At 51.9% G+C, this 19,752-nt stretch overlaps 1 protein-coding gene across 1 annotated transcript; it reads left to right on the top strand.

The window, feature by feature from the left end:
• Positions 1–318: 318 nt before the first annotated feature.
• HOXB13 (homeobox B13) lies at positions 319–19,153 on the top strand. The gene is made up of 4 exons (XM_059830170.1): positions 319–402; positions 15,715–15,801; positions 17,463–18,066; positions 18,894–19,153. Exons 1-4 carry the CDS (start codon positions 319–321, stop codon positions 19,151–19,153), a joined length of 1,035 nt encoding a protein of 344 aa, XP_059686153.1.
• Positions 19,154–19,752: the final 599 nt, after the last annotated feature.

Here is a 19,752-nt window from a genome sequence, read left to right as displayed (position 1 = left end):
CAGGGCTTTCACATCAGTTATTGTATCTTACCAGTCCTAGTAATAAAGGCAGCGGGACCAGACACAGAGCCCTGTTTGTGGGCTCTGCTTCCTGCAAAAAGTTCCATGCAAAGGGAGAGAGTGGGCTCACGTTTCTTCTAGCATTTCCTGGAGCCACACAATACAACTCTAGGCAAGCATAGGTGATTGAGATTACACCTCGGATGTGGTACAGACCCAGTCCTTCAGCCCATCTGTGAGCTCAGATATGCTGAAAGATATTGCCTCTGTTGCTCCAGACTGGCTATGATTTTCAGCAAATGTCAAAGCAAGATTTGGATGGCCACGACTCCAATCCAGATCCAAGAGATCGTGCAGTATGTGGTCATCACCTTGCAACAGATCAGAGAGTCAGATTACCAGGTAAAAAACACTCGGAGGACTATATTCCCAGTATTTTTTCTATTTTCTAATTCCAGTCCTCTAAAACCTTAACCTCCTTGTGAAAATCCTAAATGGCTTGTGGCAGCAGCATGCTAGCTATTTGACACAAAGAATAGCATAGTGTGTGTCCTAAGTCACAAACCGTGGAAGCTACAAATAACTTTGAAGACAAAGAAAGAGAAGGAGAAACTAGGTGGTAATATCTGTCTGGCCAAGAACTATCACCTTCCGGAAGTATTCTGCAAATAGTGGGTGCTAGCCAGACAGGAGTGATCAGTGAAAAAGGGTGCATTTCAGGGGGCCCCATCACTTGCTAGGTTTGACTTCACACTGGAGCAAGGAGAGACTTGAGTTACTCAGCTGGTGATTTTTCTTCCTCTGACTCAGCAGTGTATCCTCAGCATACTATTTATAGATGCTAAGACAAAGCATCAAAAGAGCAAAGGATTCCTAATTTTAATTTTAAAATGATTTAGAAATGAAGGATTGGACACTGCTAAGAGGGGAACCGATTTGCTTTGTGTGCTAGATGATTAATCAGCAATATTCAGCGTATGATAACTGTCTCAGAAATGATGTACTGACTTGGTGGAAGCTATAGTTAGAAGGGAAAACCTTGAAGGTGCTAGCTTCTGCTGCCTTCACTTTGACCATCATGTCATTGTTGTTACTGGAGACAATACAGGACAAACATACTGCCATTTTCAGGGTCTATTTTGCCAGTTCTTCAGCAGTCCCGGGCACAGGTTTAACAGAATTTGGGGGCAGTGTCACAAGCTGGTGGGGAAGGGTGTGCTTCCTTTCACTGTATGATTTTAGTCCATTTCCAAGGCATGTATCTCTTCCGCGGTCTTACAGTGGTAGTATGGAGTAGCTGGTCTCAAACTGTGATGCCTTTATGAGCAACGGCACATAGGTGGCTTAAAATGGTAAGCAAGTACCACCAAAATAATGAAACACTTCTCTGCATGCAGGTTTGTAGTACGGGGGCAATGCCCTTGTGAAGCAATGTCTGAGCTATCTTTAATTTACTTCACTGAGAATTGGCAATGCGCATGCATCTCTGCCTTAGTTATACCACTTCCAGAATCTGAGCTAGGCTGTTTAAAGCTTCAGCCTATGGTGTGGACATACCATTAATCTGCTAATTATTGTATTTCCTTCCTTATGGGGCTTGAGCAAACCTCTACTCCCAAAATTTTTGTCTCCCCAAATCAGAGAGATCCTCTCTTTGTAGATGATGTTGTTCATCAGGAACTGACAGAACCATTTTGTTGTTTCTTTTTTAAAATACATTCTTTGGCAATTGCTTCCATTTTTACAGCTTTGCTAGCACGTAACATCCATCAATAGATGACTGGTGAAATTTGCCTTTAAAAAAGAAACGTCAGGAGTTTGTGGGTGTCCTGACGTGAAACTATTGTACTGGAACTTGATGTATATATGCTTGCTATCATGGTATCTGATTGCTGCCAGCTCTTGTTTTGCTCAATGACAAATCCTTTGCTCAGAATGCCAGTGTGGTGTCTGATCTACTTAGTGGAATACAGTTAGTGAGGAAAAAAAGTTCTCAGTACTGAACTTCAGCTGAACAGCTGAGTGCTCACGCTACATCTTGAAAATTTTCTCTTCACAGGGCAAGATATGTTTAAAACAAACCTGTACATTTATGACTTTTTGTAACACCATAAAGAGCATAAAAATAAATATATTAATGTGGTATAGCAGAGTCTCACTTCTCAGGCTCATGAAGAGTAAAGGCTGGAAGAGGCCAAAATGAGGAACACCAACTGTGATCTTGTAAGTCTTGGGGTTTGGCAGGGCTTGTTGTTTATACTGCTCCATTGAGAGTCATTCATTTTGCACTTAACCCTGTTAAGAGAGCACTCAGCTACTCACAGATACGCCTTTCCTTGGCCTAGTTTTCATCTGATTAGAGGCAAAAAGACCTCATGTGTCTGACAAATTGCTTCATTGGATAAGGCGATTTCTCTTTCAAGCTCAATTTCAGAAAATGTACATTTATTTACTACATATTAACAAAACTATAGATAAGGAAGCACTGTCCCTTTCCAAAGCACTCGCAGCATCTGCCTTGATAAAAGATTTTATTGCTTCACGTTTCCTCTGCCAGCAACAGAACAGACATAACCCTGTGTCTTCATTCTGCCTGATCTTCATCCTTGTGTCCGGACCCTACTGCTGTTAATTGTGCCAGTTCGGTGTTCAGCACTCATGCTTTGAACTTCACCTGTGGAATTATGTTAGAAAAATGCTGTTGTTTTGTTGTGGTTTTTAAAAGCACTTTTCAGATCTGCTGCAGAGGTAGCTACAGACGCTGTTCAATTGTTCACTGTTCAGTTGTTTTAGTTCAAGGTGGGCAGTCCCTGAGGGAAGGTGGGGAATGAGCAGCTGACTGAGCAAGGGATGAAAACCTCTGCCCCAGCAAAATAACAACGTGAAACAAAATTCAAAGGTAACCAGTGCCTCATCCTCACTTTTTTAGCTCATTTTTTAACAGTAGCCAATTTGGTAACGTAGACTGAGCTGATGCTCTGCATTTCACTGACCTCAGCAATGTTGCACCAAGAATGAATTTAGTCCATACCATCAATCTGATTTTGAATCAGCTCCAGCTACAAGCTATTTAGCCTTGTGAGACAGATGTGTCTGTGTTAAGGAAGATAATTCCAATGCAGGGCATGAATAAAATATTAATCTTTTCATATATTTTAATAGAAGTTTGGGTAGAAATTAAGCTACCTGCTCCAAGACCGTTCCTATGTAAAAATACAGTACAATGTAAGTCACTGGAAACTACCACATATTTGACACGCAATTAAACAGGTCACTGTGAGAAGGATTATGTGAGCCAGGAAAGGGGTCACAGATTGCCTCCTTGCTCTTTTCCTAGTAGCTAGATTCTCAGCACAGTGATTCACTGCCATGTGAGTACCCACACAGTGGAAGGTAGAGGGATTTCTGAGTTGAAAGGAGATCTGTCTGCAGGTGGAGGGAGAAATACCAGTTTTTCCAGAGACCTTCTAAATACTGGAAGAATATTTGAGTATAAAGGAGGAGGGAGAAGCACTCGTTCAGCATAACAGCTAAAGGTTGAGGGGCAGCAATCAAGGCGATTAGTACCTCTTTCGTTTATCCTTCAGTTCTGGAACGAAACCTACGTGAAGAAATGAGGCATGGCATATGAGAAACACTACCTGTACAAAGAATCACTAGCGGATTGGGAAAATATGGTCATGGCAACAGTATTGTGGATAGGGAAACTGAGGCACTGAGCTTGTTGCTAGTTGGCAGAGATGATCATCTGTGTCACTGGACCTCTCTGGAACTTTCTCTGTGACCCACAGAGTGAGGGACAGAACCAAATCTCATTCTCTCCAATGTGGAGTGGATCATTTTGATAGCTTCAGCCTGGTTTCGGTTCGTGCTCCAGCTGTTAATGGGCCAGGCTTGGGTCCAATAGCAAAGATAACCCGTAGGGGCTTTAGCTCTTACTCTTGGACAAAGTGTGAGCTCCCATAACATTCATTTTTACAGCCTTGTTCTGACCATCTCAGAGTTGATCGTGAACCTTCACGGTGCTGTTGGATATATTCAGGCCATCAGTCACCTCTTTTAATTCCAGAAAAGTGAATTTCCTTGAGCTATTCTTTTTCTAAGTCATCTATTTCCACAGCAGAATCTCAATAAAAGAGGTTCTATGTCTACAGAAGGAAGTTTCTGAGCTGTACAGTTCTTCATTGTCTTGTGTCACTGTGGGAAAAGAAAAAGGATACAGAACTAATTCTTTCCTTTTTTTGTTTAATAGTGACATCAGTTTAGGAATTAGAATCGCCAGATTTGTAAATGTAGTCAGGAAACAGCAAATCAAAGCAGCTAGTTTCAGAAGAACTGGATTTTTGAAAGTTCCTCAGTGTGCTGTGTGCGGCCCTGGCCAGTGAGTTAGGACAGGATGGGATATCCTTGGGAGCAACTGCACTGGGAATGCACTTCTTATTTAACAGCTTAAATGGAAGCTGGCCATTTCTGGCTTCTACATGACTGCTAAATACTTAAAAATCTGTTCCAAGCTGTCACAAAAATGCAGTCCTTTGAAAGCCCCGAACACATAATCCACAGATTGTTAATACTTCTGAAAAGTCAGATTAATCCAATTAAATGCCCAAGTGAGAGTTAAGACTCCCTTAAAAATCTGATCAAATGTGAATACAGCAACTGCACCTTTTTATTTAGGTTGAGGAAAACCAGCCAAGCTCATATTACAAAAAAAAAAAAAAGCACCACTGTCCGCTTGGTCTGGCTGCAAAGCACATTTTCAATAAGTTTATGCTCTAACAAGCTGTATCAGTTTCATCTCAGTAGAGCTGATGGTTATTGAACAGTGTTCAATGTTCTGGAGGGTGCCAGGCACATAATTGTTTTTACAACACTGTAAAATGAATCAGACTGAAATTAGTGTCACTCAGCAGAATCACTTTCCTCCCCTTTAAATTACTTAATCTGAGGGTTAATCAAAAAGAAAATGAAGTTTTGACACTGCCCTTCAGCTAAGGGCAAGTACAGGTTCAGTTGTCTTCACTTCATTTGCTAGGAAGAAATGTTTTACAATATCTGCACTTGTGCATGTGCCACTTCCCTGCTGCGCATCCCGGGGGGAGCGGGACAGTGCTGACTTTTCAGCGCCTCCCATTTAAAAATCAAATTGGCAGAAGAAGGAAGCTGATGCCAGTTTTTCATTTTAACTCCTGTGAAATGGGAGCTAGCAAAGACCTGCTACCGGAAAGCTAGGAAAAAAGGTATTTCTGTGGGGAAGGTCCTCGCAAGAATAGGCTGGCAGCTTCATCCATCACAAAGCACAGAGACATTCTCACCCCTCCTTTGCTGGCGCTTGAGCTCAGGAGCTGAGGAGCGAACAGCTAATATAGCTCAGATATGCCATTGGGTGCAAATATGAAATACCATCTCCTTGATTCCTCTGGTATAAATTGGCTCCTTGCTGAGATAAACCAAACCTCCTTTGTTCTGCCCACTTTGAATTGTGTATTTTGGAAGCAATTCCAGTAAATGTCTCTGCCTTGAAGGCTTCCAGGTCTCACTATATGTGACTATTGTTTTGTTCTGATCATTCACTGTAGCAGGTTTATTATTTTTCACTCCATCATATTTTGTATGCACGCAGGTTTCAGTGGCATTTATTAGTAGTATGTTTTTAGAACAACGTCTGGCTGATGAGTTATATCGATAACAGCTGGGCAAAGTAAGATGATCATGAGCTATAATTATTATATACAGCAATACTGTCAACTAAAGGCTCTGAGAAATGATCTAGGCTGGAGAATATCTGTAGTTTCAATAGCGCATAATCCCTTCGCAACAATACAATTATGCAAAATGAGATTAAAGGGTTTATCTGCATGTGAAAATTGCATCAGTTTCCATTCATATTGCTTTTCAGCTGGTGTGGATAATATTCGTCCTCTGATAGCTTCATTTCAAGAGCTAGTGGCACAACAAGCCTTAGCTTCCATTTTTCCTGCTTCCCCGAAAGAAATGGTACATCGGGGGGCATTTTGGTCCTTTTGGGTTGAGTTCAGAGAGCCCCTTCTTAGACAACTGGTCTGCCAAGGCTAAGCTACTGACGGTCAGTCCTCCTCCATCCGACAAATCACTATCAGTTTATTCGATTTTAATACAATCCAATCACAACCGTCAGCTGTTGCAGTCCAGCTCAAGCAACGTGGATAACCTGCTGCAGGATCAGGGCAGGGCTCTCGGGATATACCCACGTAACAAATGGAAATGTGAGTGTAGCAGCAGAAGACATACCCACCCCAGCTTTAGTACAAGTTACAATAGGAGCAAAAACAGAACAACAGAGGCTTAACACAGGTCAGGAGCCAAAACATTTGCTCAGCATCTTCCAGGGGCCTGTAATTCCAGCTACCAGCCTGTGTAGGAAGGTGCAAGTCTCTGCTTGTGTGCGTGGAAGAGCTGTGCTGCTCCCAAGGCACATCCGCTCTGTTGGGAACATGTGATTGGGATTTAATTAGTTCCAGTGCATATGGGATGGCTTCTTTCATTACAACATATATCTGAAGATTTATATTCTAGCAGAGACAGGGAGGGATGTAGCTTGTGGAGTGCTCTGACTCCTTTCTGCTGAGACTGTTCTGGATTTCCTTCCCCGCAGCAAAGCCAGGAGCGGCACTGTGTCTGAAATCCCTGGGTGGTTATACCCAAGAAGTGTAGGGATCAGGGCGAGCCAATACAGACTGTTTAGAATACCCAAGATAAAACCCCACTAGCTTTAGAAAGCATACCAGCCCTTATGGTCTGAGGAAAATGTCTTCTCTACAAGCAGTAAAAAAGGGGAAGCTCAAGAGAAGAGGCGATTAGAGTAAACCAGCCATGAGGAAACAATATTTACTTCTTAATCTCTTTTCTTAAGCACCAGCCGATAGTGTTTCTGACACGTGTTCAGTAACGAATGGAAAATCTGAAGCCACTGATGGCAATGTCACACACCCTGCTTTTAACTGTTGGAGCCTGGACGCAGAAATGCATGATTACATTAAGTCACACGGGTGGTAACACTGCTCACAACCACCGAGGACCAGCAAGCAGCATTTATTGGCCCTGGCATTCATAAAATGATCCGGCACTGCCTGATGTCTTGCAGTATGTGACTAGTCAGCAGGAGAAGTTGTACATAATGACAGTGGAAAGGCAACATTAATCGTGAACCATCTGTCAGACGGGTGCTTTGGAAGTGCTCTGATGTGGTGTACACGCTACGCGAGGAGGGAGAATCCAGATCTGCCTCTCCGTCTGGTGAATATAAAATGATGCGGGCACAGGTACTGAAAGTCTAGATTATCTTGGCAATGGGAAGAGAATGACTGGCCAGACACAGTCTCCTGCTGTGTGGATGTGCAAGTGTATGCACACGGTCTACCTCTTTTGCTATAAAGAAACCAGTCTGGACGATGTTGGAAGGATATTTGTCAAAGGGAATGACTGAAAATCTTTTTTGAAGAACTTCCTACTGTGGCAGTGAATAACTCCAGCATCGCAAATCTTTTTGTCCCTGTATCACACTTGGGAAATCAGAGTTGTTCCCCGACTGCATTGATCAGCTGCAAGGATTGAACTAAAATGAGAAGGAAGGACATAATCTGAGACCACCAAAACGTTCAGGAGAGGTTCCCCAGGGAGGCTGTGAGATATCGCTGCAGGGAGGTGGGGAGCAGCTCGGGGGTACGGCTGCGTGCTTGGAGCTGAGTATATCAAACCTACAGCTCCTCTGGAAACGGTAGCGCTGGGTGTTTCGATATCTAGACTTTTAAGAATACCGTGCAAGGTAAAAAAAAAAAGAGAATTCTGAAAATGGGGAATTTTTGAGTGGAAATCATGATCCGTAGACAACTCCAAACAGCGCATAAACACCTGGCATGAAGATACGGAAAACTGTTTCTGGGAAAGAGGATTGCAGCAGTCAGTGGGAACAAGGGGAAATAACTTAGGTGCACACCGAAGTCAATGGTAGAAAAAATGTCTAGTTTGCACACAGCTTTCCTAACACCGTGCACGTGTGGTTTATTTTTTTATTTCTGATTATGCTGTAACCTGTTTAATTTTTTACTTCCTGCTTGTTTGATACTTAAGAAAGAAAATTGATTCTCCTTACTGGAGGACAAGAAGCCATAGAGATCGCCTGGAAATGAAGATCTGAAAGGTCTGAAATATATAGCTGAATATATATATATAAATTTATATATACCTGAATAGAATATACCTGAATATAATATACCTGAAAAGGTATAAACCGGCTGGGGAAATGTTACTGCAAGATGCATTATTCCGTTTCCATTAACGATTCATGAGCACACGAATGATTCAACAGCGAAAGCTTCGAGTTTTGCCAGGCAGACCCCAGGGTCTGTCCCCTGTTCACGCCCGAGCTCTCAGGGACCCCTCCGCAGGATAAATTTGCCGGGAAGAAGGAAAAACGGATGAAAATAACCCCCACAGAAACCCCGAGTTACCCGTGGAGGCGGTTCCAGCTGAGTCGTTCACCTCCAAACCTCGCCTTAAATTAATGCCGACGTTTTGGGGCACCTCGGGGGCACCTTCAGTTTGGGCTCGTTTTTAAGAATCCGGATAATTAACGTAAAACCAAGCGGTTGCCTTCGCGGGTGGGAGCCCCCGGGGGGGAGAGGGGTCGCTTAGCAGCGGCACCGGCCGAGCAGCCCCCGCTGCGGGCACCGTCCCTCCCGGGGGGGTGCTGGGGGGACCCGTGCACCCCCAAAGCCCAGCGGGGCCCGGGGGTGCCCCGAAGTCGGTGGCAGCGAAACGGGAGAGGAAAAACCAGCCGTTTTCCCAGGACAGCTAAAAAACCAGGTAACGCTGGGATGTTACAGGGAGGGAGGAAGGGAAAACCTCCTCTCCCTCCGGGAATGAGGGTAATTCCGGCAACAAAGGGGCTAAGTGAGGAAAAAAGAAGTTTTTTAAAAAATCTTAACCGATTTTATAATTCTTTCTCTGTTTTGCAGTTACCTCAATACTTTCTTGTTGGGGTTTGGGGGGGTGGGGGGTTTATGTTGTTGTTGGGGGTGGGTCGTTTTGGCACGCGCTAATAAACGGAGCAAGAACAGCAAGAAACCTTTCCGATCCGCTGCGTGAGCTGCAAGAGAGGAAACGTGAATTTGTGACTTCAGTAACCCGGTGCCTTCCGAGCCCCCATCGCTGCGCTGCCCTGACGGAGTCTTTCCCCTCCTTTGCTCGTATGCGGGTGCAGGTCTTCAATAAAAAGGTCATCGGGATGATATTTTGTTGTTTATTATTATTATTATACATACTATGCATTAATATTATAGTAATTATCAATATAGTTATTACTGTATCAATATTAACAACACTAACTTAAAGACTGGTGTTAATATTTATTCGTATACTTATAATACTTTGATAAATGCGCTTCAGTTGCTTAAACCTCTCAGGGAAGCTCCTTATATTATGAGGATTATAATCGGAGGGTCTTAGTTATTATCTCGCCGTGGGGCAGAGTGGAAGGCAGGGGCTTTCCCCCCGTGGGAAGCTCCGTGCTTTGCTCCGTGTCCCGGGAAAACCAGCAAGTGCGGGGAGAGGAACCCGGGTGGGGAAGGGGCTGGGGGGGGCCGGTGTGAGTCGAGTCGGGACCGGGTCAAAAAAGATATTAGGTCCAAAACAAATATAAAATAAAATAAAATAAAGATGGATGGAGGTCTGGCGGCGGTAATCGTTCCGGTTGGTTTGCAACACAACTCGCCTGAGGTGTTACTCTGCAGCGCAGCAGCGACGGGAAAATACCAGGAATTTCCTTGCTTTTTTTAGGGAAAACGAATGAAGAAGGCTCGGGGCATTGGTGCTCCTGCTGAGGTGGGCTCTGAGCCCTGCGACGTCCCTGCTGCTCTGCCCCGGTCCTTATTTACCAGGGGGACGTTGAGAGAGGTGAATATCAAACCCTTTATCCCGCCCGGAGGCAATGGAGATGTGTTCCTCTGCCTCCGCCGACTCGGATTCAGTTATTTAGCAGACGTGTAGACAGGGACAGATACCTTTTTCCTTAACTGCAACCGCCGTACACTTTTCCGACGTGATCTCTTCACTCCTACAGCGGTTATTTCTGCCTCGACAAGAACTGCTTCTTCTGCCGTCCCCACCCGAGCTCCTGGTCCAGCTTCCACGCGTGTGCTGAAACCTGCGGGGTTTTGAACCGCCTCTGAGTGCAAAGGGCCTGAACTGCCCGAGAAATCCCCGCTCACCCCCAAAGCCGGCGGGGGGGGGGGAGAGGAGCCCCAACCCTCCCTCCCAGGGTGGAAAAAACGGGAGGAAAAGCGATTGCGAACCTCGGGCTGGGGTAGTGTGGTCTCGCTGTGTTTTGCCCTTTGGAAAACGGTGGAATTCTGTTTCTGCAAAGCAGAATATAAAGAATCCGACCTTGTCCTTCTCGTAAACCAACAATCCCGCCGTTGTAGTCACGCGTGGGATTGATGTAGTCTGGCACTTCTTGTAAACAAACAATTCACTCACCCGTCGACTAAGATTTGGCCTTATTTTTTCCACCATTCCGGCAAATAACGTTTGGGCGTTTAACTGATTCGCAGCAACGCGTTTATTCCCCCAACCGCACTAATTCGGCACCGGCTGGCTGGTCCCGACGGCCGGGCCCGCGCCGCGGCCAAGCTGCTGAAAATGCCAGGAAATACCTGGATTTGGAGTTCCGTTTCCATTTAAGGCTAAAAAGCCCGTTAGGTTCCCGGACCCCCGGAGCCCCCCCGAGCCCCCGGAGCCCCCCCGAGCCCCGGCTGCAGCCTGGAGACGGGCGGCGGCTGCGTGTCCCCCCCGGCCGCCTCCCCCCGCCTTCCTCCCCACCCTCCTCCTCCTCACCGCACCGGGCGGCCCCGGCCGCCGCCCCTGCAATAAGGAAGGGGGCGGAGGGGGGGGGAAAGGGTGACCTTTGAAACCCCCCTCCCCTCTCCCCCCCCCTCCCCGGGCACCCACCCACTCCCGGCGGAGACCCAGGCACCCTGCGGGCAGAACCGGGGCGGGCCCGGCGCTCAGGGCCACCCCGGGGCGGGGAAGGGGGGGGGCAGAACCGGGGGCACCCGCCGGTCTCCCTGCCCTCGCCGGCTCGCCCGTGGGCCCTTCGGAGAGGAGCGAGGTACAAGGTGCAAACGGCGGAGAGCGGGGGGAAGCGGGTGGGGATGCTCCGGGGGGGCTTCGCTGCCCGCCCCGTCTCATTTATGGTGGGGCTTTCCACCTCCCCGGCGGGGTGAGCAAGGGAGGCGAAGGAAAGCAGGGCAGCACCAAGGAAGAGGAGATCTGCGGATCCAGTTCGGGCTCAGAGTGTTTCCAACGACGTACATCTCATGTTGTGCTCTCGGTCCTTCCCCATCGCTCTTCCCACCTCACGCTGGGATCTCCCACTGGACTCAAGGGCTGAGGGGGAGACAGGGAGGAGCCCCTGCTCTCAACCCTTGAGTTACGGAATAAGTAGAAATGCATAAAAAGGCATTAAAACCCACCAGGAAGAGGATGTCTCTCCCCGTCCCCCACGATGCTGCAGCCCAGGGCGCACTGGAGCTCTAGGCTGGTCCAGGTGCGATGCTCAGTGCCTTTCCGTGCTGCACCCATCTGTCCTCACTGGGAGTCACCCTGTGCCACAGCGCAGTGGGCAGGGGAGGCAGGAGAGACCTCCCCAGACCTGGCCTGGCAGTGGAAACAGCAGTGACAACGGTGAGGGCAATGCATGGACCGTCTCCCAGCGGTTGTAGTAATCTCTTGGCGATCTATCCATCGCAAAGTCTCCCAACACGCTCGCTATGGTCTCTGCTCTGCCTGGGCAATGCTGAGCCCAGCCCTGTGCCTGTAGGTAACCCCTTTTAGGCATTACTGATCCATCACCAGGCTCAGGAAGGCAGAAAAAGCCGGAATGAAGCACTTGGGCACTTTCTGGACATCCACAGATCTCTCCCTGCAGTACAGGAGAGAAACACACAAGATTCAGCTGGAAAAGCAGCAATGCTGCACCCCGGACACCTCCGTGGGGCATTTCCACAGCGTGGCTGCCCTGAGGAGGTTCAGATCCCCAATATTTTACCTGCTCTGAAGACCTTAGCCCCGAAGGCCTTGGGCGGTTTTGCTCTGGAATAGCAGGAGGCATAATTCCTGTTGCAGCGGTCACCACAGGCCTGGGGACCTCAGTCACCATCCCGCTGGCCTGAGCACCTCTGTGCCCAGCCTGCGGCTGGAGCAGCCATCATCGCTCGTCTTGCCATGATTTATGATCTGTCCTACTGAGCTCAGTGAGACTTCCCTGAGTGTAGGGCATGAGTTAGGGCCTGGCCCTGCGTGGAGATCACCATGTCCATGGCTGGGTCCAAAACACAAAGGCCTCATGTTTGAATTTCTGCCCTAGGGAGAAATCTCTGATCTATCAGAGAGACCAGAAAAGAGAGCAATAACCCTCTGAGCGCAGCGGAGCCGCGCTGGAGCAGAGGCACGGGCCAGCTTATAGGCTTGCCTATAATTTTATGCTACAAGGGAAGAGAATTCCTCTGGTTTCCACCTCCAGGCTGCTCCATGCCCTGGGTACCCAGCAGTGAGATGCCTGGTACGGGAGAGCTGCTCCTGCCCTGGCTGGATACCACCGGATTCGCCTCCTGCAGGGCATGTTTTTGAGAATAGACCTCAAAATCTTCCTGATTCCACCAAAAACGTGGCTCACCTCCAGCCCCTCGGTGCATGCAGTCAAGCTATGCCCCCTCGCAGGCTGCCTGCAGGACCCGCAGCCGGCTGCAGGCTCCCACCAGCAGTGGAGGGAGCAGCAAGGAAACGCAAAGGATCCCACCGACTCCTACCAAATTAAACATCAGAAGCAGGGCTTAAAAGCCCCACACAAAGCAACTCCCCTTTTCTCCCACAACAGCTGAAATAAATTGCTTTAGCTGAGCAGGAACTTGGGGAACACAGAGTTAGTCCCTGGTGTGTGCAGCGATGGGTGCACGGTGCCGGGCTCGGCACCGACAGGGAAACGTGCTCAGGCGAAAGGGCTGCTCCGGCTGGGCGGGATGGACGGGATGCACAGCCACAGTGCACCATGCACGTATAGGCACATACAGGGGTGTGTGGAGAGGGTGTACAGAGATGCTCATTTTGCCGTATTTAAAGAAATAGGGAGCTGGATGGTAGACAGAGCCAACGCAAGCAGGGACACCCAGCTGCATTTATGTGGCTGTTTCCAAGTCGAGGATGTGCAAGCATCTCTGTCTGCAGTAGACAGAGAGATAAAACACAACCATATTGCATAAGACATTTGTATTTTGTCTCTCTGCTCCAGGGCGGGAGCATTTTCTTCGTAAGCTGCATCCAGGCCACATCCCCCCCCACTTCCCCCAGGCTTCTGCTCTGTGGGCAAAGCCATCATGGTGCTCCCACCACGCTCCTTCCCCTCCCGGAGGCAGGAGCGGGGTCAGCGTTGGTCCCCGATGAGGTTTCAGCCTCCCTGGCTGAGGAGCCCGGGCTGGGGGAGGCCGGAGCTGGAGGGGAGGATGCAGGAGGTGGGAAGGGGGCTCATGGAGGGGCATTTTCCGAGGGAGTGGATGGGTTTGGGGCTGGGAGCAGGGGGAGCACCGAGAGCTGCGGCCTTCAGGGAGCCACCATGGTGTTTCGTTTTGCGTTTCGGCAAACAGGAGGGAGAGACCCAAAGCGGAGGTTTCAGGTTGGACAGCCTGGGAGCACCGCAACCAGCGGGCCGAGGTGGAGCTCGGCCCTCCCGCTTTCTCAAAAAGAAACTAAAAGGCAAGGAAGGAGCCTCCAGTCAAGGCCGGGGAGGGGAGAGGAAACCTGGGAGGTGCAGGGACGGCGAGAAACGCATTAAACAAAACACCCCGAGTTTGGAATCACCCCACATTTCACCCCAAAAAGGCGGGGGAGGGGGTGAGAAGTGCGCTGCAGTGATTGCGGCGCCGGGGCTTCAGCGCGGAGCGGGGATAAAAAGAGCAAAGAGAAGTCAGGCCACGCTCTCTGTTCCCATGCCAGCTGATTTGTTCAAAGGATCCACGAGAAATGTGCTATAAAGTACAGATTCTGGCCCTCCAGGCTTCAGGGAGAGAAATATTCGCACCTACATCCCCCGGGCTTCCGGGGATGCCTGTGGGGTGGGAAAGGAGGGGCCGGCGGTGAAGGGAGAAAAAAAGAAATAAAAGATCAAAATGTTTGCCTTTATTTGATTTTTTCTTCCCAGAAATATTGCCAAAATCAGAAACCAAAGAGCTGGGCTCCCTTCCAGACCCAGAATTCAATTTTCCAACAATTGATTATTTCCAAACGTTAAGTCTTTAAGTAGTTCCAATTTCCACACCCCACCACCCCCCCCTTCAAACTGCTTTGGGGTTTGGGTTGGTTTTGAGGTTTTTTTCCCTTGTATTTTGTAACGACGGCCTCAAATTCAATTGCTTTAAAAAAACAGACTGTTAAAAAGTTATTCTCCAGCTTTTTCGGATTCCAGATGGCATAAATATTAAATGGATCCTATCGAGAATATAATAAAAGAAGAGTTGCAAACTAATCAGCGCATTTGATAATTTTAAGCCCGATCACAGAGAGGAGAGAGGAACTAGTAAAAGAAATCCGGTTTTTCTTTTAAAATAACCCCGCTCCTCTCGCTTTATTGTGACCTTAAATATCACACTGAAATTTTCTCCGTAAAATTGTCAAAGAACGGAAATCTTAATATCAGGTTGGAAGCCGCATTTTAAGCGATTTCCACGGCAAAGCCTGCTCGAAAATTTCCCAACACGATGTAGAGAAGATGAACTGGAGGGAAGCGAGGTCTTAAAAGCACGAGGTACGCTGCAATGTCGGAAGCCGGGAATGCCTCTAAATAAATTAGCCCGAAGTGCAGGAGGGGGGTTTGGGGCTGAAAAAGGTGAATTCCTCCGCACCGCTGCTCCTGCCGGGCGGCATCCGCGGGCTGCGGAGGGCGGCCGCGGCTGCGGGGGCAGAGCCCGCGGAAGAAAATCCTGTTTCCATAAATCGGCCGTTCCGTACCCTCGTTTATGGGGGTGTCTGCGGGCGCTGGGCCGGCCGGGAGCTTCTGCCGGTGGATCCCGCTCCTCCCGTTTGCTCCCGCTCGGATTAAAAAAAAAAAAAAAAAAAAGAATATATATATATATAAAAAAAAAAGAAATAAAAGGAAATAAAGTGACACAAACTACCAGGAAAGCCTGCGGCAAGTCGCTCTGTCCGCGGATCCCGCTCCAGCCTCAAGCCGGGACATCTCGGGAGCTTCTCCCTGCAAAGCCGCCGTGGGGACCGCGCTCTCCCCGCGGCCGCGGGGGCTCCGTGGGGCGGCGGGACCGGGGCAGCCCCGACGGCCGCCGCCACAGCGAAGCCCCGAAGTCAACAGGCTTTTAACTTTCAACTTGGCCTTGACCTCCGGATTAAGCCCGACCTTTCGGGGAAGGAAGCGGGGTGAGACGCGGGGGAGCTGCGGCCCCGTCGGCAAACACTCGGCCGCCCGTCGCGGCCGCCGGGCCCCAGCGCCCGGGTTGGGGGCTGGTTCAGAGCAAATGGGGAGAGGGCAGGAGCGGAGGGGAAGGAAAAGGGCCTCCAAGAAGGAGTGCAGTCGTTAAACTACGGGAAGGGAAGAGAGAAGCTTTGAAATCGGGAAGGTGAAGGCTAAAAACACAGGGATTTTTTATTCCTTTTTTTTTTTCCCCCCCGCAGAAAAAGAAGATTGTCGGCTTCGGGGAGACTCCGGGATTTTTAGCGGACGAGAAGGGCCGAGGAGCCAAGAGGCAGCTTCGCCATGCGGTTGATTTGTTTCCCTGGGAGAGAGGAGGGGGTGCGGGAGCGGACCCCGCCGAGACAGCCCGGGGCAAAGCCCCCGCAGACGCAGGGAGCGGGAAGGAGCCGTGTTTGGGGGGGCCGGGCTGCCCCCCGCAGCGCAACGGGGCTTTTCCCCGCCTGGGCGAGCTCTGCAACCATCACTTCCAGCCCCTATTTTCTATCGGGATTTCTGTCGCTACGTGACAAACCCTGTCGCGGCTCCTCTGGGCAGATGGGTCGTTGCTTTGGTGGCCCGAAAACGTGGCAGAAGGAGAATTTTTATTGCGATTTGGTAGTCAGAAAGCAGAAATCTCTCGGTTTCTTTGCGCGAAGGAAACAAGGCGTGCGCTCAAGCTGCCTTTGCGGGAATTCCGGCAACGCTTCCCTCAGACAAGGCCTTTGGGGGAAAACCAGAGAGAAAAAGGAGCCAGAAACGCGGCTGTGTGTAACCATGTGTCCAGACGATTAAAACCGCGCGTACCTGAATCATTTATCAGCACGCACATAGGCACAGGCCCCAAACTTGCCCAGACCGCTGCAACCTCTCGTCCCCACATCCGTCCGTCTGTCTTTCCCCCTTCTGCCTGTCTTCCCACCTGCCTGCTGCTCCTGGACCCCAACGGGGCTCGCTGTATTTATTCTTTTCCCACCCACCCCACTTTTTCCAAACTCTTTCCCTTCGGGATGCTGCTTAGCCGGCGCCCACAGTGACCCGCAGACCCGGCCCAGGGCCACGCCAGCGCCGTGCGTGGCAATAGCTGTGGGCAAACAGGTCGGTGTGTCCCCCCCCTCTTTGCAGCTATTTTTTCGGGGTACCGGGGACCCCCTTTCCCCTCTCTCCCTGCTTTTCGGGCCATGCCCTGTCCCTCTCCCCAAAGATACAGGTTTCGGCCTTTTGCAGCTGAAAGTGGGGGTGTGCCACGATGCGGGGGGGTTGAACCCCCGAGCAGGGGCGGGGAGCGAGGCCGGGGCGCAGGGGAGGCCCCGGGGGTTCGTCGCTGCCCCACGGCTGCCCGCCGTCACCCCGCTGGGCCGAGGGGGGTCCCCGGGTCTCCTCGGGTTGGGCCGGGTTGTTCCCAGGGCAGAAGCCCCCGGACCTGCGCGGGAAGAAGGGGCCACACCGCCAAAAAATAAAAAGATGGTTTTAATTTGAGCCCGGATTTTTTCCACCGGGGACTGCTCCTCCGCGCCGTTCGTGATCCCCCCTCCCCTTCTCCTCCCTCCCCTCGTCTCCCCCATTCCTCCCCCACTTCTGCCCCCCCCTTTTTTTTTTTTTTTTGGCAAAATGCAGCGCAAGAGGCGCCTCCCGTGTACCCGCCTGTCACGTGCGGGGGGGTCCCCCTCCTCCTCCCATTGCAATAAAAGTATTTTCGCAATTTCTGCAGCCAGGGTTTATTGGGGCTGGAGGTTTTTTTGTGCGGGGTTGGGTTTTTTTCCTCCTTCTCCGTCCTTTTCCCCCCGAGCGGCAGCCAATGAGGCAGCCCCCGGCCGTTGCGTCAGGGCAGCCCGGCGGGGAAAGGCAGCTCTCGGCAGCTCGCAGCCTTTTAAAAAGATCCGGGGACCCCCCTCGGGCAGTGCCCGGGTGCTGCCGAGCAGGCTCTCCCCATGCCCCGGCCCCCGCGCCGCCCCCCATGCAGCCCCCGGAGCCCCGCGGCCCCCCGGGCCTGGAGGGGCTCCTGGCAGCCGGCGGCTTCGCAGGCGGCCAGGGCAGGGGGCTGCTGCCGCCTCCCCCCCCGGCCCTCGGCGGTCCCTCGCCTCCCCCCGGGATGAACCCCGGCTACCCGGCGGAGGGGCCGGCCGAGCCGCCCAAGCCGTGCCCCGCCGCCCCGCCGCCGCCCCCGGCCGCCCCGCCGGGCGCCGCCGCCTCCGCCCCGCTGCCCTACGGATACTTCGGCAGCGGTTACTACTCCTGCCGCGTCGCCCGCAGCGCCCTGAAAGCCGGCCCGGCCCAGGGCCCCTTCCCCGCCGAGAAGTACCTGGACCCCGCCGCGGGCAGCGAGGACTTCCAGAGCCGCCCCGCCGAGTTCGCTTTCTACCCCGGCTACGGGGCCCCGTACCAGCCCGTCGCCGGTTACCTGGACGTGTCGGTGGTACCGGGCTTGGGCGGCCCGGGGGAGGCCCGGCATGAGACTCTGCTGCCCGTGGACGGTTACCATCAGCCGTGGGCTCTGGGCGGCGGCTGGAGCAGCCAGATGTGCTGCCCCAAAGAGCAGGGGCAGGCCGGGTACCTCCTGAAATCCGCCTTCGCAGGTAAAGTCCCCGTGCTGGGGCTGCGAGGGGCTGGGAGAGGGGAGGGGGTTGTGTGTGTGTGGGGGGGTGCATCGTGCGGGGTGGGGGGGGACTGGGACCGAGGCTTAAAATAATCTGCTGGGGAGCTGCTCTTGCCGTCCAGTAAAACTTGCTTGCGAGCCAGCCCCAATTAGCCAGTAGGTAGGTTTCACAAAATAATAATTTAGATGAACGCTGCCCTTTGCAACTCATCGCCCTCCGAGCAGGGAGGCAGCTGGTGATACTATCGGGGTTCAGCTGGTGATACTATCGGGGTTCAGCTGGTGATACTATCCGGGTTCAGGCACGATCCCGGCGGCTGCGGGCCAACCGCAGCCCGCAGGCAGCCCTCGGAATCGGGCTGCTTTAAAGGGGGTGCGCATGGCCCCCACCGTGCAGGGCCGTGAGCGGCGGGGTGGACCCTTCCCACGCACCCACGCCACGCGGGTGGGCTTCAACTCACCCCCCGGCCCTGCTCGGCCGCGCACCGACCGCGCTGAAACCGCGGAGCGAGTAGGCGGGTATCAGTGCGGGTCTCACCCACGTCTGTGTTGTGCCAGTACCCGGGGTTCTCCCCCCCCAAAATAATAGAAAATTCAGGGGAGAAAAATCAATCTTTAGGTATCAGGAGGGAGAATGTATAACTGAAATATCTTTAAGTTTCATGGCTGTCAGGAGGGTGGAGGGAAGAAACGGGGCGGCAGGGAGAGAGGGTGCTGCTTGCGGGCAAAGGTGATGGGAGGTGGGTGGGTGCAGGGTGCGCGGGGACCCCCCCGGCCCCGCTCAGCCCCGTCTCTCCCCGCGCCCAGACTCCGCCGGGCAGTTGCCCCCCGAGGGCTGCTCCTTCCGCCGGGGCCGCAAGAAGAGGGTCCCGTACAGCAAGGGGCAGCTGAAGGAGCTGGAGAAGGAGTACGCCAGCAGCAAGTTCATCACCCGCGACAAGAGGAGGAAGATCTCCGCCGCCACCAACCTCACGGAGCGACAGATCACCATCTGGTTCCAGAACAGGCGGGTGAAAGAGAAAAAAGTCGTCGCCAAAATCAAAAGCAGCAGCAGCAGCACCCCGTGAGGGCACGGCCACCGCAAGCCCCGAAGGGCTCCCCGTCTGCCCCCCCACCCCTGCGCACCCCCCCACCCTCCGCCGCCCGGGGGTGGGCTGTGGGTGCTCCGGCACCGGGGGCGAGCGGCGGGTGGGGCGGGCTGAGCCGGCCCCGCCGCCCCGGGAAGCGCTGGGCACCGCCGGCCGCTGCTCCCGCGGGGGGACCCCCCCGCAAAGGGGGGCGAGTTAGGAAGATGCCCCATCCCTGCCCGCTTCGCACGCAGAGGACCCTGTACAGTTCGCTCTTGCCTTACACCGCCGCGTCGTGCCCCCTCCGTCTCCCACCGCTTCGGCGTGAACCGCATCCTCAGAGCGCTTAAAAAAAAAAAAAGGAAAAAAAACCCCAAAAATGGCCTAATTGCAGTCATTAACCCGAACACGCAGCTCCCGGCTCGCCTGCCCGCGGCCGGAGCGGGGCTGTCCGGGGGGGGGTTGCGGGGAATTTGGTTTTTAGAAACGAAAAGCCGTTTTCTGGCAGAAAAAAAAAAAAAATCTTCATTACGGGCAGAAGTACCAAAATCCGCGTCTAAGGGAGAATAAATATAGTCCGGGTGTGTTATATAGAAACA

Source organism: Gavia stellata, chromosome 28, assembly GCF_030936135.1.
Source record: "Gavia stellata isolate bGavSte3 chromosome 28, bGavSte3.hap2, whole genome shotgun sequence".
NCBI lineage: Eukaryota > Metazoa > Chordata > Aves > Gaviiformes > Gaviidae > Gavia > Gavia stellata.
Note: the sequence above shows the minus strand (reverse complement) of the source record. Positions and strands in the feature narration are given on the sequence as shown.